The sequence below is a fragment of the Fundulus heteroclitus genome, unplaced genomic scaffold, assembly GCF_011125445.2.
Source record: "Fundulus heteroclitus isolate FHET01 unplaced genomic scaffold, MU-UCD_Fhet_4.1 scaffold_41, whole genome shotgun sequence".
Lineage (NCBI taxonomy): Eukaryota > Metazoa > Chordata > Actinopteri > Cyprinodontiformes > Fundulidae > Fundulus > Fundulus heteroclitus.
In genome coordinates, this window is record NW_023396824.1 from 2,577,163 (window position 1) to 2,596,931 (window position 19,769).

Here is a 19,769-nt window from a genome sequence, read left to right on the forward strand (position 1 = left end):
GTGTTCTCTGGCCCCTTTGGTTCCTCCGTGTCTCTTGGCCCCTTTGGTTCCTCCGTGTCTCTTGGCCCCTTTGGTTCCCCAGTGTTCTCTAGCCCCTTTGGTTCCCCAGTGTTCTCTAGCCCTTTGGTTCCCAGTGTTTTTTTAGCTTTAGATTTCCCTTGTCCTCTAGCCTTCGGTCCTCCGTGTTCTCCATCCCTTTTGGTTCCCCGAGTTTTCAGCCTTAGATTCCCCATGTTCTCTAGCCTTCGGTTCGCTGGCTCCCAAGTTCTGCAACTCAGCTCCAGGCTCTCAAGTTCTGCAACAGTTCCCCGCTCTCCGGTTCCGCAGCTGTTTCACGGTCTCAAGTCCTCTGCTCCAGAGTCTCCTCCCGGTCAGTCTCCCCGCACTCCTCCTGTCAGCCAGCTTCTGCACCCTTCATCTCCGTCCATAAACACTCTGGTTCCTCTCGTCATTAACCCTCCATTCTGTACAATAAAACTCACTTCAAGAACTAGCTCTGTGTGTGCGTGCTGTGTCCGGGTTCATCCAAAGACAAATCATGACAGTCCATAACATCTAGAAACTAAAGAACACTTCAGGCAGTTTTTCCTGTAGTTCTTTTTAACCTACAACTTTTTACAGCCATTTATTTTGCATCGTGGTAAACACCAAAATTGTGTCTGTCATTGTTTAGGCAAAGTTGTACTTTACACTATTTTACAATAGACATGTAAAAGATGATTGCCAGTGCAGTGCTTGCTGCAGTGTGTGTGTGAATAGATGTTGATCCATCCATTCCCTTAGCTCTTAGCAGTAATGATTTTATGGGAATCTTCATAAATAAAATTGATTCCATTAAAAATAAAATAATTGGCATCCTCCCAAACATGATTACCTTGTCCTCAGTAAGTGAGGCAGCATTGGAGGAATCTTTAGAACCTGCACAGTGTTTGAACTGTTTAGAAGCAGTAGAGCTTTCTGAGCTATCTAAAAATTTTAGCTTCATCTAAACCTTCTACCTGTATGTTAGACCCAATCCCAACCAAGTTGTTTAAGGAGGTATTCCCTCTGATCAGTGGCCCTATTTTAGACATGATTAATCTATCTGATAGAATTATTATTACTATGTCCACATATTTTATGTTATTTAGTATTTTCATTGTATTTATCATATATATTTACTCTTTACTACTAAGAAGTTTTAAGTTTTAGATCTCTCTCTTATAGTTGCAGAAGGCCTGCAGAAAGCAGAGAAATATGTTGTGACTATGATAAGTGTTTTTATGAACTCTACTCAGCCATCTGGAGTGCTGCACTGTGTGAACTGCTTGGTTTTATCTGGAAGGTCACAGTTATTTTGCTTATCCCTACCCCTTAGATTCAAAATGGAACCAGGGATTCCCTTTCCTAATAAATAGAGAGGGGGCGACGGATTTGCTTCAGATCGGATTTGGACATCTGTATTAAGCATCTCCGTTCGATCTCCTTGCAAGATTATTTGAAAATCAATCTCATTGTTGTCTCTCCTTCTTGTGTTGTTAATGAATGTTTTAGGTGTTTGAACCTGACACTATCCTTAGTAAATGGATGTGTACCACAGGCTTTTAAAGTAGCTGTTATTAAACCTTTACTTAAGAAACCTTCTCTTGATCAAGATGAGTTAGTAAACTACAGACCTATATCTAATCTTCTTTTCTTATCTAAAATTCTTGAGAAAGTAGTTGCTAATCAACTTTGTGAACATTTACAAAGCAATGACCTACTTGAGGAGTTTCAGTCAGGCTTCAGAGCTCATCATAGCACTGAAACAGCTCTGGTGAAGATCACTAATGATATTCTCATGGCCTCAGATAATGGACTTGTGTCTATACTTGTCCTGTTAGATCTCAGTGCTGCGTTTGATACAGTTGATCACAATATTCTCCTACAAAGACTTGAACATACTGTAGGGATTAAGGGGAAAGCATTAGGCTGGTTTAAATCTTATCTGTCGGACAGATTCCAGTTTGTTCATGTTAATAATAAATCTTCCTCAAACTCTAGGGTCACCTGTGGAGTACCACAGGGTTCAGTCCTTGGACCAATTCTATTTACTACATATATGCTTCCGATTGGCAAAATTATCAGACAGCATGGGATTAATTTCCACTGTTATGCTGATGACACTCAGCCATATTTATCCATAAATCCTGATGAATCCAATCAGTTACTTCGACTGCAGTCATGTCTTGATGACATCAAAAGCTGGATGACTTTAAATTTCCTGCATTTAAATTCTGACAAGACCGAAGTTGTAATCTTTGGACCAGAGTCCTCAAAAAATAAACTTCTTAATCAATCACTTAATCTGGATGGCATTAACTTGGCCTCTGGTAATAAAGTAAAAAATCTTGGTGTTTTTGACCAAGACATGTCATTTAAATCCCATATTAAACAGGTTTCCAGAGTTTCCTTTTTTCACCTCAGGAATATCGCCAAAATTAGAAACATTCTGTCCAGGGATGGTGCTGAAAAACTGGTCCATGCATTTGTTACTTCAAGGCTGGACTATTGTAATTCTTTACTATCAGGAAGTCCACAAAATGCAGTTCAAAGCTTTCAGCTGATCCAAAAATTCTGCAGCAAGAGTTCTGATGAAAATCAACAAGAGGGATCATATTTCTCCAATTTTAGCTTCCCTTCATTGGCTTACTGTTAAATCAAGAATAGAATTAAAAATTCTTCTAACATATAAAACCCTTAATAATCAAGCTCCATCATATATCAGAGCTCTGATTACCCCGTATGTTCCTAACAGAGCACTGTTAAGAATTAAAAAATATATCTTAGTAGGGGTGTCTCCCTTCTATGTTGCTGGGTAGAAGAACAGGGCATTTTATTGCCCTGAGGGGGGTGGTCAGAAGGAGAGCAGATCAGTCATCCTCCCTCTGAGCCATGCAGGAGGAGTTTAAAGTTGATAAAAGGAATGTCTTGGTAAAACTTAGTTCAGACAGACTTCTCGACCGTGCGGTGAAAGATCTCGATTGGTAATGTAACTCCGTCTCCATATTTAATTTCTATGAATTAAATATGTATTTAAACTGTTCTACCTCTGATCAATGTTTCCTCATTTATTGCCAAATCTAAAACCGGGGTAAAAATGGGCCTTTAGTAGCGAAGTACGATTAGGCCAATACTAGAAAATCCACAATATGGTTAGCCGTGACCCAGAGTTGACATTAAGTGGAGGAACATTTTGAATTTGGGCACGAAGAAGTAATCACTTACAGCAAAACAGGGTCGACCCGAAAAAAGTAAGGAGATTTTGATTCTCCTATTGGCTAAAGATTAGATCTAGGCCAAATTAAGTGTTGCTGTAAGTGAGACGCTTTCTTCTCAAAATATCAGAGGTTGAACAGAGCAACTAGTGTGAGAGGTTTGAATGGAATTTATGTTAAAACCGAGAAATGATTGAATTTATGTGTTTGTTCACGTCAGAAAAACGTTGAATTGGATACTAACTTAAATGCCAAGAAGCCTTGAAATGGTAAGGCGAAAAATAAAATAAAACGAAATAAAAAAGATAAAAACATAGACAAAAAAAAGGATATGTTCGGAAGAATTGGCCAAACGAAAACCAGACTGACAAACTGGTAATTTTAGGGCTGAGGTGTTGTGCTACCTCTTGAGAACTTGGGACGCTCATAAAGAAGCAGGGGATAGGTTTGTAATAGAGAAAGAAAGAAAAGAGATTAAAAAGGGGCCCCAGGAGAACAATTAAATTGTTTTCTAGTATCAGAACTAGGTTCTGATACACGACGGTCAGACGAGGAGATTTTAAAATAAGGATACGTTTCGTCGACTACTCAAGGGACGAGGGTCTCTCTGTGACACGCCAGGCTGTCTGTCTTAAAATGTTATGTTTGTTACGTCTTGTCTAATATTTTGAATGTCTCGGTTGTGAATGGGATCCATGTTGTGTGAGAGAAACTGGTGGGGCCTGCGATCTGCAGAGAGTGGGGGTTTGTCTGTGTGTGTGTCTTCATGAGGGTGTGAATTTCTCCACGTGCGTGGGCCTCAAGATAAGAGCAGTGACTGGGGGGCAGATTTAATTTTGTTAAGTAAAAAGTGATAAGTAAAAATATGGGTGAAAATAAAAACTAAAGGGGAATTTGGGAATCATTGGAAAAAAGGTTGATGCATTAATGATGTTTGTTAAAGTGCAGGACAAGTTTCAATGCAGACAAGCGATTTGAGGTATTGGTTGCAAGCTGATTGGGTGAGTTACATTGGAAAGCATGAACAGCTGCATCTTGGTGAGTTTTGGAGAAAATTTTTATTTTAAACTGTAGTCTAAAAGTTAGTAAGTGGTTAGAAGTTTGGGAAAGTTGTTAAAAATTTGGCAGAACATTAAACATCTGTTTGAGGCATTATAAATTGGGAAGAAACAAAAAAGGGAAAATGCCTTCTGTAAGAGTGTAATTTTAACTAGCATTTGCAAAATAGCGTTTTAAAATGCCTAATGAATGTATATACTTTCAGACATGAAATATAATTTGCGATTAAATAGTGATTAAAAGGTTTTCGTTGTTTGATAGCCCTGGTTATAATAGATAAATAAATAGATATAATCCGTCAGACTTCAATCTAGCTGTTTAATAGAGAGTAGTAAATCCTATCAGCTTTTGCTCATTTGCAGGCCTGGGAAAACCACAGTAAGCAGAACTAAACAGAGTTAAAAGTTGGGTTAAACTGTACCTTAATAGTGTGTGCAAACTGATATTGCGGTTGATTTGACCGATTTTGTTAACCCTGCATTTAGTCATGAGTCAGTTTTGAAGTTATCCTCAAAAGAAGCAGCTAAAATTGAGGAATTTATGACTAATGTTAATGGTTTGCATTGTTTTATTATAGATACTGATATTGCAGAACGGCATAAACTAGTAGATACAGAAGATATTACGGGATCATCACAGGACGGTCCCCAAACTATTCATTATATGTAATCGCATTTTCAAAGTCCCACGAAATGCAGATGCCCTTGTCACACAGTAATTTAAGAACACAGGAGTTTTCTAGTTGTTCACTTGGTAACACGCAACTTCTGGTGAATAAACTCCCCAGTATCAGTGCTGGTGGTCGAACATGGCTGGCTGAATTACAAAATTTAACCAAAGGCTTGCAACTGGCTCTCTGTGATTTTAGAGCCATTTTAAGACTTTCTGTGTCTGCGTCTGTACTTGCTGTCATTGAAAATGTTGCTCAATCGTCCCACATGCCTGATGAAACTTTATTGTCTTCAGTAATTTCTTACTTGGAAGATGCAATTGTACAACACTTTCCATTATCCACATCAGTTGAGCTTCTTAAATTTGACTGGGATCCACAACAGCGTCCTGCAGATTACATAACTCAAGCTGCAGAGAAATGGATCAAACACACGGTTGTGGATCCAAAAACAAATTGCTCCAATCTGGGTGAATTATTTAGAGGGGCAGTTTTGGATGGGGTTCCTTCTTTAGTGTCCCTGCTTATGAAACAAAATCCTGATATACCTGGGTATTCGTATGCTCGCTGGGAAACCTGTTTGATCGACTATTTGCATGTGGCTCAAAGGGAGGACAGGAAGTCGAAGCAAGACTTAGAGGACTTGCAACTTCAATTACTTGAATTACAATTACTAGAAGCAAAGCGGAAAGTGACCAAGAGAAAGCAGGAGATGACACAAAGAAATGTCTCTGCGGGTGTCCCATGTGGTGCTCAGACCCTGACGGTTCCACCACAGTCTAATTTCATTCATGGAGGGGGGCCACCTCCTCCGCCTCTCTATTCTTTATTTGATTCCAGATTTGTTGTTCCTGTGTATGGACGCAGATCTCATTGTGACAGTCAGTGCAGACATGGAGAAAGGACCAGGAGACCGAGTAGACGGGGTGGACATGTCAGAACTTTTCGACCATCTACGGACATCTGCTTTAAATGTGGTCTCTCTGGGCACTGGGCCAGGGACTGTTTCGCATCACCAAATCCTGGCATGAAGTCCCAATACGATCTCACATCCAGAAGGTCAGTACCCCAACCAGGGGATAACGCTCCCATGAACTATGTTTAAACACCATGGAAAAATGGCCAACGCCCATGAACAGTGCTGATCACAAGCTGTCAAGAAACATGACTGTATGGACTTTCTGCACACATTGAAGCTGCATACTTCATCAAGTTTCTAAGTCGTGGACTGAGACTTTGTCACTGAGGTGCTCGCAGAGACATTGCAGCGACCTACTGCCACACTGGGGGAAGAGATGTACAGTTCCACGCATGGAAGCCTTTGAATATGAAGTCTTAACTCTGATCTCATGTTTGTCTGATCTGTTGCATGACAATCCGAGTCCATCTCAGGTGCCGCAGCCTGGTATCAAACATTTTTCAGGTAAAACATACACAGTTCTTTCTACCAATATACTTCTTACCAAATTTAATGGAATGTGATTTCTCATATTTTATCTGTGTCTCCAACTCTTGAGCTTCTAGGCAAATGGATTGGTGCAGGTAATAACTTCTTAAGGCAGCCGATTGAGCAGATACCAGCAGTACAGGTTTGCAGTTTTGAAAAATATACTACTGTCTCTTAAAATGTTTTACTATGTAACTGATATGTTCCTTTTAAACATGAGTTTTAATTCTATTATGTCCAGGACCGTATAGCTCATAATTGACAGCAGAAGGTGTATTTTACTATCACAATTATTAGCAGAAAATCCACTGGGGTGGGGATATTTTTCACGTTTAGGGTTCTGTGATGCTGCATGCTCACAGCTGCACGCCATAAATTTACAGACTGGAAGTTCTTATCAGCTTTTACGACATGGGGGCCTCTCGCTAGCATGCACAGCGGTGTTCTGGGTGAGACGTCTTGTTTTTCAACCAAATACTATTCATTGCAGAGTCACGCTTTTTAGGTTACACAAATTAGTTAGGTTATTTCTTATTAGCTCACAAGTATTGAGATTTTTCTATTGTACGTATAACTGTTGCCTGCTACAATGTACCAGAATTTCACCAGAATTTGCCGTTACCAGGTGTTTTATTCAGGCAAAACCCAATATTTTATCAGTATGTAAGTACCTTGGAACATTCAGCATTCTCATACCATCAGTCATCATTTCAATGGGTACACTGATTTTACACAACTTTTGGAGGACTTCTTGCAGATCTGTGGGATTATGAAATTGCATTATGTTTTTATCTGAATCCAGGATATAGGGCAGTGTTTTTCATACTTCAATTCAGATAATTATTTGCAGTTAATTGATTCCCTGTGATGGATAATACTATTCTTTGTTAATGTTTTGTAACAAAATTAATTTTGTTCCAAGCAGAGGGATATGACATAAACGTTTATATGATAACACTGTATCTTAAAGTTATATAGATCTTAAACTTTATATCAACCCTTGGCACAAGTAATTTGGAGGAAGGGTTCTTGTGCAGGACCCCACGGAGGTATGTAACTGCGTTGTAAATCAGATAACGGTTGTTTAAACAAAAAGAAACCCCCCACAAAAGACCTTACCCATGGCTCTCTGGAATGTTGGTTTAAGTGACTCCCAAAACAGGCCGGAACTATAAATTAGATTTAGTGGGCAAGTGTCAGATACCACGTATCTGCTAGAAACAGATTCTATGAGGGGGGTTCTTGGAAAAAGGCTTAAACAGTTTAAGCAGGACAATAAAGTGAATGTTAAATTAAATAGAAAAACTATAGGAACTAGAAAAAACTGGATAAAACAGAGATAAACAGAGGGTAACTTGATGTATAACTAAATTGATTTTATTAAAGACCCTGTTAAAATAGGATTCAAAGTGTGGTGACGTGCTGAAAGGTTTTGTGTGGAGTGGTGTGATGGATGGTAATCTTTAATCTTTAATCCAGAGAACATTCTGACATTCTTACAGGATAACAGTGTTATGGAAATATAATCACTTACATATAATAGTGTAGCTTAAAGTAATATAGATGTTAACTTTAACCCAGTGACCTAAACAGATGAGGATGTATGTAGAACAAAGGTTGGATTCACACTTCAGTGGGCATGTGTCGGGAACAGGATGCACCGAGGCCATATGACAGTCTTGTGAGCAGATAATGCTGTTAAAAATGCTTGCATGAGGCTTTACATTGTTTAGTCAACTCCAAGGAACCAAGCTAGTTTACATTTAACGGTCAAAGGTTAGGAAACAGATGTTCTCAGCAGAAACTTAGAAAAAAGAAGGTTGGTCCAGCCCCCGCTTGGCCTGGAGAACTGGGTCGGCCTCTCTGCTACAGCTCTCAACTGGTTTAAATCCTACTTAAAGGACAGGGAATTTTTTGTATCAGTAGGTAACTTTACATCAGAGATGACAAAAATCACATGTGGGGTTCCCCAAGGGTCCATCCTGGGTCCCCTCCTATTCAATATCTACATGCTCCCTCTAGCTCAGATCATAAAAAATAACAACATCAGCTACCATAACTATGCAGACGACACACAGCTCTACATCACCATGTCACCAGGTGACTATAAACCAGTTCACTGAGTAAATGCCTAGAAGAAATCAATACGTGGATGTGCCAAAATTTTCTTCAACTAAATAAAAACAAAACTCAAGTAATAATCTTTGGACCAATAGAGGAGAGATCAAAAGTTAGCACACAGCTTCAGTCGCTTCAGCTAAAAACCACTGATCAGGCCCGAAATCTGGGAGTAGTGATGGACTCAGACCTGAACCTCCAAAAGCATCTAAAGACAGTTACAAGGTTGGGTTTCTATCACCTGGAGAACATTTCTAGGATTAAAGGACTAATGTCTCAGCAGGATCTAGAAAAACTAATCCATGCGTTTATATTTAGTAGAATTGATTACTGCAACGGTGTTTTCACAGGTCTGCCTAAAAAGTGGATCAGACAGCTGCAGGTGATCCAGAACGCTGCTGCCCGCGTCCTCACTAAGACTAAGAAAGTAGAGCACATCACCCCAGTTCTAAAGTCCTTACACTGGCTCCCTGTATCTCAGAGAATAGACTTTAAAATACTTCTGTTAGTCTATAAATCCCTAAATGGCTTAGCACCTAAATACATCACAGACTTGTTATCAGTGTATCAACCCTCCAGACCACTAAGGTCTTCTGGCTCCAGCCTACTCTGCATACCTAGAACCAGAACCAAACATGGAGAAGCAGCATTTAGTTCCTATGCTCCGCTTATCTGGAACAAACTTCCAGAAAACTGTAAAAGTGCGGAAAGCCTGAGTTCTTTTAAATCAAGATTAAAAACACATTTGTTTAAAATTGCCTTTGACTGTTCTAGTTAAACAGTTTTACTGTTTTTAATGTTCTTTTTTGTTACTACATTCTATCCCTACTTGCTTTTATTCTATTTTCTATCTACATTTTATTATTTTGCTATATCTTAATCATGTAAAGCACTTTGTATTGTCTTGTACTGAATTGTGCTATATAAATAAATTTGCCTTGCCTTGCCTTGCCTATGTAAGTTTGAAAAGGAAGGAACAATGTGTACGTTTTGAGACAGGCTTCAGACCCAGGCAGAGAACTTAAGGTATCTGATGCAGTGATAAAGTTTGTGTCTCCCACTTTGGAATTCCAAGTTGTAATAAATATATGTTTAACTGTTGTTTTTGCCTCTGAATTCACTGTCTCTTCTCTTTGTGCCAAATCCTCGACCGGGTGAAATGAGACGGGCCCCATATGCGTCTCGTTACTGTACTTGGATTTCAAAACTGCATTAACTAATCTTTGATTTTACAGACAAGGCGATCTTCACCAGAGATTAACGTATTTGTGTGGTTGCTGCATTTTCTTACAGGACAGCGTAAGGATGGAGAAAGTGAAATTGCGATAAAATGTCTCATTAACTATTACATTTATAAAATAGGTTTCCCATGGGCTGGAGATGGAACAATGGAAGGTGGTAAGGCTTTATGGGGAGAATTCTAAACACAACTGGCTAAAATTCTGTGCACAGACGAAATTGGAAATTGGGTGAAACAGCTGTGAAGTGTGTTTCTTGTGGGAGTGTTCAGTTAATTTCATTACAGGATATGTTTCCATATGACTGAAAGGAGCTTTTCGGGACCGAAGTCAACCTCCGGAATTACAGGTAGCACACGACATTTGATATTTAAACGATTGTCGTGTAAGTTTCAGGAGACATAAAATTAGGAGAAATGTGAAGGGAGTCCACCAACCCCCAACCTCGAAGGAGTGCGCGCTAAGGTCACCAACAGACAGATGTGGTGGGCCAGAGGTCAGGGCCCTTCACATTCCAGGAGCCATGTTTACCAGCAACAGAGGGTTCAAGGGAACAACACAGGCCAGCCTTCGGGTCAGACTAGCTGACTGGAAGGATTTTCAACTGCCACCCACCCGTGCCATCCGGCAACGGGGCAGCTCGATGCGCCGAGCCGCTCACGGAGAGCCAGCTGGATTTTTATTTTGTTTCTGTTTTTTATTTTTAATAAAATGATTCAGATACAGATGTGTGGAGACCGCGGTTGGAACACTGACTCTTTCAACCATCTTCTTTAAAGGCGAGAAGAAGACATCTTCGAGACGCAAGACATCATGACAACGATTGAATGCATTGTGTAAAAAAGAAAAAGAAAATGAGAGTTTTGTAACCACTGCATATGTCTTATAAGTTCCATATTCATAAGGTGTTCAATATTAGTATTGTTAGAATCTTGGTTTTGCATTGCATGATAATCTTTTTATTCTGTGGTTTGATCTGACTGTAGTGCTTTCATGGGTTATCTTTATTTCTAAAAAGACATTTTGTTAATCTAGGTTAGGACTCTTAAAGTCATATTTAGATCATATAATAGTTTCTGGTAGTTGCACATTTATCTTAGCCTTGCACCTCTCTGATAAAGGTGGTTACTTTTCTTAATTCTAGTAGGTTAGAGATTCAGATAGATTTAGTAGCTTTTTAGCTTATACTTCGGTTATTTTACATTTAAGGGGAACATTTGAACTTCATTTGATTTCATAAGTCGCCAACAGAGGGGACAGTGGGTTACAATATTACATCTTACTATTTACACTTTGTTTAAGGGTTTCAAGACATAGACTTTGTTTAGCCTAGTTATTGGTTTGATCTATAAGAGATCAAAACAGAGGGGTTGTTAAGAATTAAAAAATATATCTTAGTAGGGGTGTCTCCCTTCTATGTTGCTGGGTAGAAGAACAGGGCGTTTTATTGCCCTGAGGGGGGTCGTCAGAAGGAGAGGAGATCAGTCATCCTCCCTCTGAGCCATGCAGGAGGAGTTTAAAGTTGATAAAAGGAATGTCTTGGTAAAACTTAGTTCAGACAGACTTCTCGACCGCGCGGTGAAAGATCTCAATTGGTAATGTAACTCTGTCTCCATATTTAATTTCTATGAATTAAATATGTATTTAAACTGTTCTACCTCTGATTAATGTTTCCTCATTTATTGCCAAATCTAAAACCGGGGTAAAAATGGGCCTTTAGTAGCGAAGTAGGATTAGGCCAATACTAGAAAATCCACAGCACTTCGCTCTCAGACTGCAGGTCTGCTGGTGGTTCCTAGAGTCTCTAAAAGTAGAATGGGAGGCAGATCCTTTAGCTATCAGGCTCCTCTCCTGTGGAACCAACTCCCAATTTTGGTCCGTGAGGCAGACACCCCGTTTACTTTTAAGACTAATCTTAAAACTTTCCTTTTTGACAAAGCTTCTAGTCAGAGTGGCTCATGTTACCCTGAGCTACCTCTATAGTTATGCTGCTATAGGCAGGGCCTATTTCTCTCTCTCTATAGAGTTGGTTTAGAGTTCATTAAATCAACGCTTCATTTGCAGAAACATGGAGGAATTTTACAGTTGCAAGTACCAGTAAAAGTGACTAATACAGAGCCTTGTCTGTTACCTGCAGTCTGCACTTCAACATCAATAAGGATTGATAAGGATGCATACATGAGGACTGATGTTTAAATCAATAACTTATTCTTATGAATTTAAATACTTGGATCAATTAAATAAAGTTAAATTTCTTGTTTTAAACAGATCATGTCTACAAGCATAATACCTGTAGGGGTATATTTGTTGCATATGGGTAATTTAGAGGAAAATTAGGAATAAAATTGATCACCATTTTAGCTGAAGACCAAATTGAATATTTGGATTTTTAGCCCTGTACCAGAGTTTCATGTTTTCCACATTTTATCATGTCAAAGCTGTTTTCCAACCTGAATTCAGTCCTTTCCCCTCTAAACTCAACAGACAGCACCCAGTAACATCAAAACCTTGTTTTTAAAGTGTGCAAATAGAGCCATGAAGCTCAGTTTGTCCCAGTGCCTCCTGTTTCCTCTGTTTCTGCAGCTTTCATGGGTTAACCCTAACCCTAACCATCCTCCCATGTGATTGGCTGAGTGGCTGTTATATTAACTAGTAACTGAGCGGGTGTACCAGATAAAATTGAAAATTGAAAATGGTCTTTGCCCCGAATACATTTCTGAGTTGATTGTGAAGTATAAACCACATAGACCCCTTTGATCATCAGATACCACTTACTGCTGCCACAACGCTGAGTGAACGCTGGCACGACTTGCTGCCGCTGCTTGCCGGAATTTTTGTATTTTCTGCTCCCTGCCTTTGCTCACCGGTAACTTTTTAACCGGTAACTTTTTAACAGACAGTGCAATTGTTTTTAACGGACAGTGCAATTGTTTTTTTTACTGAGAATACAGCCATGATTCATCGGCACTACAGGTTGTGAGTCCCAACTAGGCTACTATCGGTAGCTCACCTGTCCTGCCCCGTTTTCAGCCTCACCTGACATTTTTTTTTTATAATGTGGACCGACAGGACATACATCCTGCTTGTCTGCATCTGGATATTCCTACTGCCCGCTCACCTGCAAGTGGCGGGTTTGCTGCAGTATTCAGCCGCTGACCTGCTCCGGCTCCGCTGTCACTCGCCCGGACCTGCGCCCGAGGCACTCCACCTTCACCCGGACATCACCTTCCAGCCACGCCGGAGATACATCCACCGAGGGTCCCGCCGGAGTTTCCACCACAACGGTTCAACAGCAATAAAATCCATCTGGTCCAGCTCCCGACAGGGGATTCGTCGCCCTCCATGCTCCAGCAGCCGGGCTGTCGACCACAGCGTGTTAGCCCGCCTAGCTCGGTCGGCTAGCACCACCACCAGCTGCAACAACTCTGCACTCAACTTTGCTCTGCTTAACATCCGCTCACTGACAAGCAAGGGACATCTCATTCAGGACCTCATCACTGACCGTAAACTGGACTTTCTCTGTTTAACCGAGACCTGGCAACAGCCCCAAGAATACTCTCAGCTCAACGATTCCACTCCTAATGGGTTTGTTTACATCTCTCAACCCCGTGGTTCCGGGCGCGGAGGAGGTCTCGCGATAATTCATCGCGAGAATTGGAAAGTCTCGCCGGTATCTGCGCCAGTCTCAAGCACGTTTGAATCCACAGTCTGCAAGCTATCTGGTCCAACTCCAACCATCATTGCTGCTGTCTACCGCCCCCCAAAACCGAATAGTGCCTTTTTAACAGAGTTTGCCGATTTTCTCACCCACCTATCCTCTCTATCACCAAACTTAATCCTACTGGGTGATTTCAATATCCACATGGACAATACCAATTTGCCTCTCACCAAAGACTTTACTTCCTGCCTAGAGAGTTTTGGATGTCAGCAATACACCACTACCCCCACACACTCCAAAGGACATATTCTGGATTTAATCTGCTGCTCTGGCGTCATCCCCCACAACATAACATCTGATGAACTCCCCATAACTGACCATTTTCTCCTCTCATTTGAAGTGAATATTACCCTCTCTATCTCTAAAACATCCCGCCTCATATCCTTCCGGAACATAAAGAACATTGATCCCTCCACCCTTATTTCAAGTATCCACTCTTCCTGCCTCCTTGACTTCAATAATCTGCTAACCCCTGATGACCTGGTCCTCCACTACAACACTGGTCTCCATAATATCCTTGACTCACTTGCTCCACTAAAAGATAGATTTGTTTCCTTTTCCGTCTCCGCCCCCTGGTACACCCCAAATCTCCGACGCATGAAAACCAAAGGACGGCAACTCGAAAGACTTTATAGAAAAACATAACAAGAACTCCCTCTACCCACCACATCACCCCGGTCCTCCAACAGCTTCACTGGCTCCCCTTGCAGTTCCGCATTCAATGTAAAATTCTCATGGTGACATTCAAGGCCCTTCACCACCTAGCCCCCCTTATCTGTCAGGCCTCCTGCACATTCCCACCCCCTCCTGTGCTCTTAGATCCTCATCTGCTTTACACCTGTCTGTCCCTTCCGCCCGTCTCACCACCATGGGGAGCAGAGCATTCAGCCGCTCTGCCCCCCGCCTCTGGAACTCTCTACCACCCCTACTTAGAAACACGGACTCACTTCTAAATTTTAAATCACAACTCAAAACTCATCTGTTTAAGACCGCCTATTCTCTTTAATTATCAATTTCCCTGTCCCAGCCTCGGTATTTATTTATTTATTTATTTTTTAAATGTTTTTTGTTTTGATTTTGTTTCTGACATTCTGTTTTTACCCTTCTGTACGATGAACTTGAGTGTCTAGAAAGGCGCATTTTAAATAAAATGTATTATTATTATTATTATTATAAAAAGGATGGTGAAAGTATTCATAAAAATCGCTTGTTTGTTTAACCATGGTTATTAGCTGGGTGCGATTTGCTGGGGGGGATGGGGGGGATCTACTCCCCCCCCCCCCCCCCTGTTTGTGACGTCCCCCCCTCTGGTCATTGATGTTTAATCCCTGGGGGGGATACATCCCCCCCCCCTCTGGTCTGAATAAGTAATATGGATTTTTAAAAATGTATATAAATTAGGGATGTCAGTTTTAACGCGTTATTAAGATGGCCAACATTTATTTTTTGTCGCCGTTAATTGCATTTCAAAACTCACACACCGTTACCTAATGTTTTTCCCCGCCATGCTCGCCGGACTGAGGTTTCTTTTACCCTCGGCGCTTTCCGTAGTTTCAAGAGAGCTAGAGACTGTAGCAAAACAGGCCAGCGCTCACTGTTGCACAGACTGTTCATTTCATGCGACTTTGGGCTTCTTTTATTCTAAAGTCGCTTGTAAATTTCACAGGTTGCGTTTTTTTTGGGCACGTTTCTGAAAGTGAAATCGCTTATTTGGGCTCTAAAATAAGTGACGAAACAGCGGTTATTATGAGACCTGCCTGCACTGCCCACACTTTGTATCCAGCTGAAATATCCCTCCGCCATAGGAGCCGACGGTAGTAAAGGCAGACAGAGCAACTCTGTCTGTATTTTCTGCAGTTTACGGTGCAATAACCGGGGATAACTGCTGAAAGTAGATTACTTGGTGCAGATCACCATTTTAAGCAGACATTGGTTCTGAAGATGAGTTTTTAACATGATTAGAATATTGCAGAAACCCAACCCATAAACCGTACTTTAATGCTTATTAATTTGTTGTCTCTGTATTTGACAAACTAAGGCTGAATCACGTTGTCAAACGAAGGACCAGGAGTTACTAAACAGTTGCTAAACAGTCTCTTTCAGGGTATTAAGCTCCTGCCCAGTTACAAGCAAAGTGTAAGACTGGAATGACCTGGAAATTTAAAACCTTTTTCCAGGCTTAAACTCTATGGATATGGATATAAACAGCAAGCAAAAATATTCAAAGAAATTATTGTTGTTGGTGTGAAAGCTCAGAGAGAGTGAAAAAACGAACAATAACACTTATGACTTTATTGAAATGTAAAATTTTTATTAATGCCTAATACCATGTCTATCTTTGTTTAAGAGGCAAAAAAATATATCGCATGGTATTTATTTACAAATTCATTTACACATTGTGTAAACATCAGGGCGTCATGATTAGTCATTTAGCCATTATAGTCCAGAGTGTAACATTTTAGGATGTTTTCATTTCAATTCTCGAAAGTGCTTGAAAAATAACGAAATAAAAATGTTTTTTGTACAAGCATATTTTATTAGTGTTATTTATTGGATGGACGGTTGTACTGGAACTGAAATTTCGATTGTAATGCAAATTGCAGTTGACTAATAAAATTGATTGATTGATTGATTGATTGATTGATTGATTGATTATTGCAAAATTGCATATTAAAATGCCCAAACAGGCTATTACCCTTTCAGAAATAAAAGGATAAAACATGCAATTAATTTGCAATTAATCTTGAGTTAACTATCAACATTATGTGATTAATGGATTCAAATTATAAAATTTAATCGTTTGAAAGCCCTAATATAAATACGTGTCTTGTGTCCTTCACATTTGTTAATTTAATTTTTTGTTGTCTGTTTTTAAAGAGTATTAATACGTTTTCTGTTCGAAGTGGTTAAAGTAAACTAATACCCACTCCCGAGTCCAGACAGTAGATGGTACAAGTTTAAAAATAGTAGTCTAACCTACTGGATCTAGCTAGCTACCTGAAAGAGCAGCTGCTAGCTAACCAAGTAATGAATGAGAACGTGTGGCAGCATGAACGTCAACAAAGTATTTTGTCATATTTCGGCCTGAAAAATCAACAGAAAAGGTGAAGAGTAGATGACGGGACAAGCAGCCATGGTAATGTTACAGGACCAACTTTGGTGGATGATCATACCTCTCAACTTTTAACGACAGTTGAGAGTGAGATTGTGGCCCGGGGGGGTGCTGTTGGTCGATTCAAGACGGTCACTTTTTTAAACGGACTTAACTTTCATGTTACAGTTTGTAATAAAACATGACGACTTACCATTTAATTCGCACGCAACACGGATCGTAGAAGTGTTTCAATTTGGATGAGGGAACTTTTTTGCGCGGCGGCGGTCCTTGCAGCTGTGTTACCTCTACTACTGGACGTGCGGAAACCATTGTACCGCAAATTGGTTCCGCCATGACGCGAAAGCGTCCGGACGCGTGCGTTTCAAGAGTGAGATTTTCATTGTAAGATTGAGATTTTCAAAGTAATGCGTGTGAGCGTGTGTAATTGATGAAATGCGTGTGTCACACGGTCAATGCGTGAGAGTTGAGAGCTATGTGGATGATGAAGATTTGCAGGCAGAGTCATAAGATAAGAAGCAGCAGCAGCCCATTTCTCCATCCTCCCACCCAGGACAGGTTACAGACTGCCTCCAGCCAGACAGCATGCAGGCCACATAACCTTGTTGTTATGTTCATTTATAAAACACTTGAAATGATCCCCCCCCCCCCCCTCTGTTTTTTTTTGCAAATCGCACACTGGTTATTAGTACTGGTATCAGTCAGAGCTGAGTGAATAATATATGCTGTAAACCACACACACACCTTCACTTCACAGAAACTACATGATTTTATATTCAGTGTTCATGAAAAACTGGACTCATAAATCCACGTTTTCAGGGCCTAATCACTGTTTTTGTGTTTGTAATACGATGTAGAGCTGTACAGAAAAGAAAAAAATCCTACATGGGTAATTAGTCCTGTGGATCTCAGGCAGCAGTTAAAGGACACATCCTGGTCTAAAACTGAGGTCAGACTAATTAAATCTATGGTATCAAATAGAAATAAACATAATTTATACCAGTTTTTAACTCATTGGTCATTATATAATATTTTTATATATTGAACTGGTTCTGAAAGGGTTCTGACCTCTGGCCTTCCTCTTGTAGTAGATGAACCCGGCCAGAGACAGAACCAGACCCAGGATCAGTCCTGAAGCTCCGATGGCCATCTTGTTCCTCTCTGCCTCAGACATGGACGGATCTGAGGACACACAGGTGAGACAGGTGCAGTCAGACAGGTGAGACACAGACAGGTGAGACACAGACAGGTGAGCCAGACAGGTGGGGAGTCATGCAGGTATTTACTCCAGTGGGTGATCAGAGGTTCCTTCAGGCTAGCATGTTCCACCATGCAGGAGATCTTCTCTCCAGACCTGCAGAGACAAGAACCAGCAGCTCTGAGTGGAACCTGGATCAGAACCTGGATCAGAACCTGTGTGTGGTACCAGAACCAGGACCTACCTGGGCGTGTACTCCAGGGTGGAGTGGACCTGGTAGTACCAGTCGCCGTCTGGCAGCTCCTCGGTGGTGGTGACATCAGAGGTGACCTCCTGTCCGTCTCTGAGCCACGTCACCTTGATGGTTTTGGGGAAGAAGCTGTAGACGCCACAGACCAGCATGCCGTTCTGACCACCACCACCAGAGGGCGCCGTGGAGCTCAGTACAACGTAAGGTTTCCCTGGAAAACGTCAGATTGTCGTTTTTATCTGCTAAATTGATCAATTCATAACATTTCTTATTTTAGCCTCAGATGCTGTAGGATTGCATTCTTGATCAATGCCTTCAGTAATACACTAACAAAGATCTGACCAAATATAACACTTGTTAAGCAGGAGTCAGTGCAGATCAGCCTAATTCTACAGATCATTATTCACAGGCAATATTAGATCCTTATAACAGCTTAAAATGGAAAAATCAAACTTTGTGACATTCAAATTACACTGTACGCAAAAACAATTTAATGTAGTGTTATGCTATATTACCGCCATGAAAAATAATCGATGTAAGATTGAATTCTGAACAGTGGAAGAGATGACGAAAGGAATTCAACTCCTGCTGCAAACAAGAGACCCCCACATGCACAAAGGGCGGCCCCTTCTCTCTCAGCAGGAATCCAGCTGGGGACCACTCCCCACAGATAAAGGTGAGAGCACACATTCTTCAGACCCTCTCAGAGCCTCTCTCGCAGATCACCTCTCCAGGACAAAGCTACCAGCCGTCACCTCCTCCCTCCTTTAGACAAAGGATGAGAGGGAGGCTGGCTAAACCATGAGGCCATAAGGCCTCCTCTGCTGGGACATCTGAAGGAATGTAGCTGGGCCAGCCATGCTTGATTCAGGGTCTGCTAGACTCGACTGCCTGCTTCAATGAAGGACCTCCCTGACTGAATCCGGATAAACAACACACTGGAACAGAGCTAAGTTTCACTCTGACTGCTGAGCAAACCATTCGCAAAGTATAGACTGTCAAAAAAGTTTTGTTCAATTTTGTCAGCTGTTGCAGGAGAACAGACACGAGACGGTGGATACCTCCTCTCACCAGACAAGCTGAACGATCTGACTACTGAATGGACATCGGTCCCGACCACACATGCGTGTTTCTGCTAGGCCGCAGAAAACCAAGCATTCCCTCCACACACTCCTCCATCAACAGATGACCAGCACTTCTCTGGGCCTCCCAAGGAGAAGTGGGGTCTCCTTCCTCAGCAGCCATGCGACTGAAGGCCTGCATGAGCCATGCATGGGGCCTGGAGAAGGCCATGAGCTAAGTGAGAAGAAGCCTTTCTGAAACTCAGTTCCTCCCTGGCATAGGGAGAAACTGCCAGCCGATTCAAAGATAAGTCTCTCACTTCTCCTTTAAACAGATACCGAAGTGAAGGAATCCGTCTATGCCAGCTGATGTGGACAAACATCTAGCTGCCTGGACCATTGACTACCTCACTGACCATCGACTACCTCACTGACCATAGACTACCTCACTGACCATCCACTACCTCACTGACCATCGACTACCTCACTGACCATGGACTACCTCACTGACCATAGACTACCTCACTGACCATTGACTACCTCACTGACCATGGACTACCTCACTGACCATGGACTACCTCACTGACCATGGACTACCTCACTGACCATTGACTGCCTCACTGACCATCGACTACCTCACTGGACCATCGACTACCTCACTG

At 41.3% G+C, this 19,769-nt stretch overlaps 1 protein-coding gene across 1 annotated transcript in view; it reads right to left on the minus strand.

Moving 5' to 3' along the window:
- Positions 1 to 19,769, minus strand: part of LOC118560228 (rano class II histocompatibility antigen, A beta chain-like) — a 50,161-nt gene that overhangs the window by 13,806 nt on the left and 16,586 nt on the right. The window contains exons 3-5 of the mRNA XM_036131136.1: positions 18,041 to 18,257; positions 17,885 to 17,952; positions 17,667 to 17,780 (exon numbers count right to left, since the gene is read on the minus strand). Coding sequence (XP_035987029.1) covers positions 17,667 to 17,780; positions 17,885 to 17,952; positions 18,041 to 18,257 — 399 coding nt within the window. The remainder of the gene's footprint in view (positions 1 to 17,666; positions 17,781 to 17,884; positions 17,953 to 18,040; positions 18,258 to 19,769) is intronic.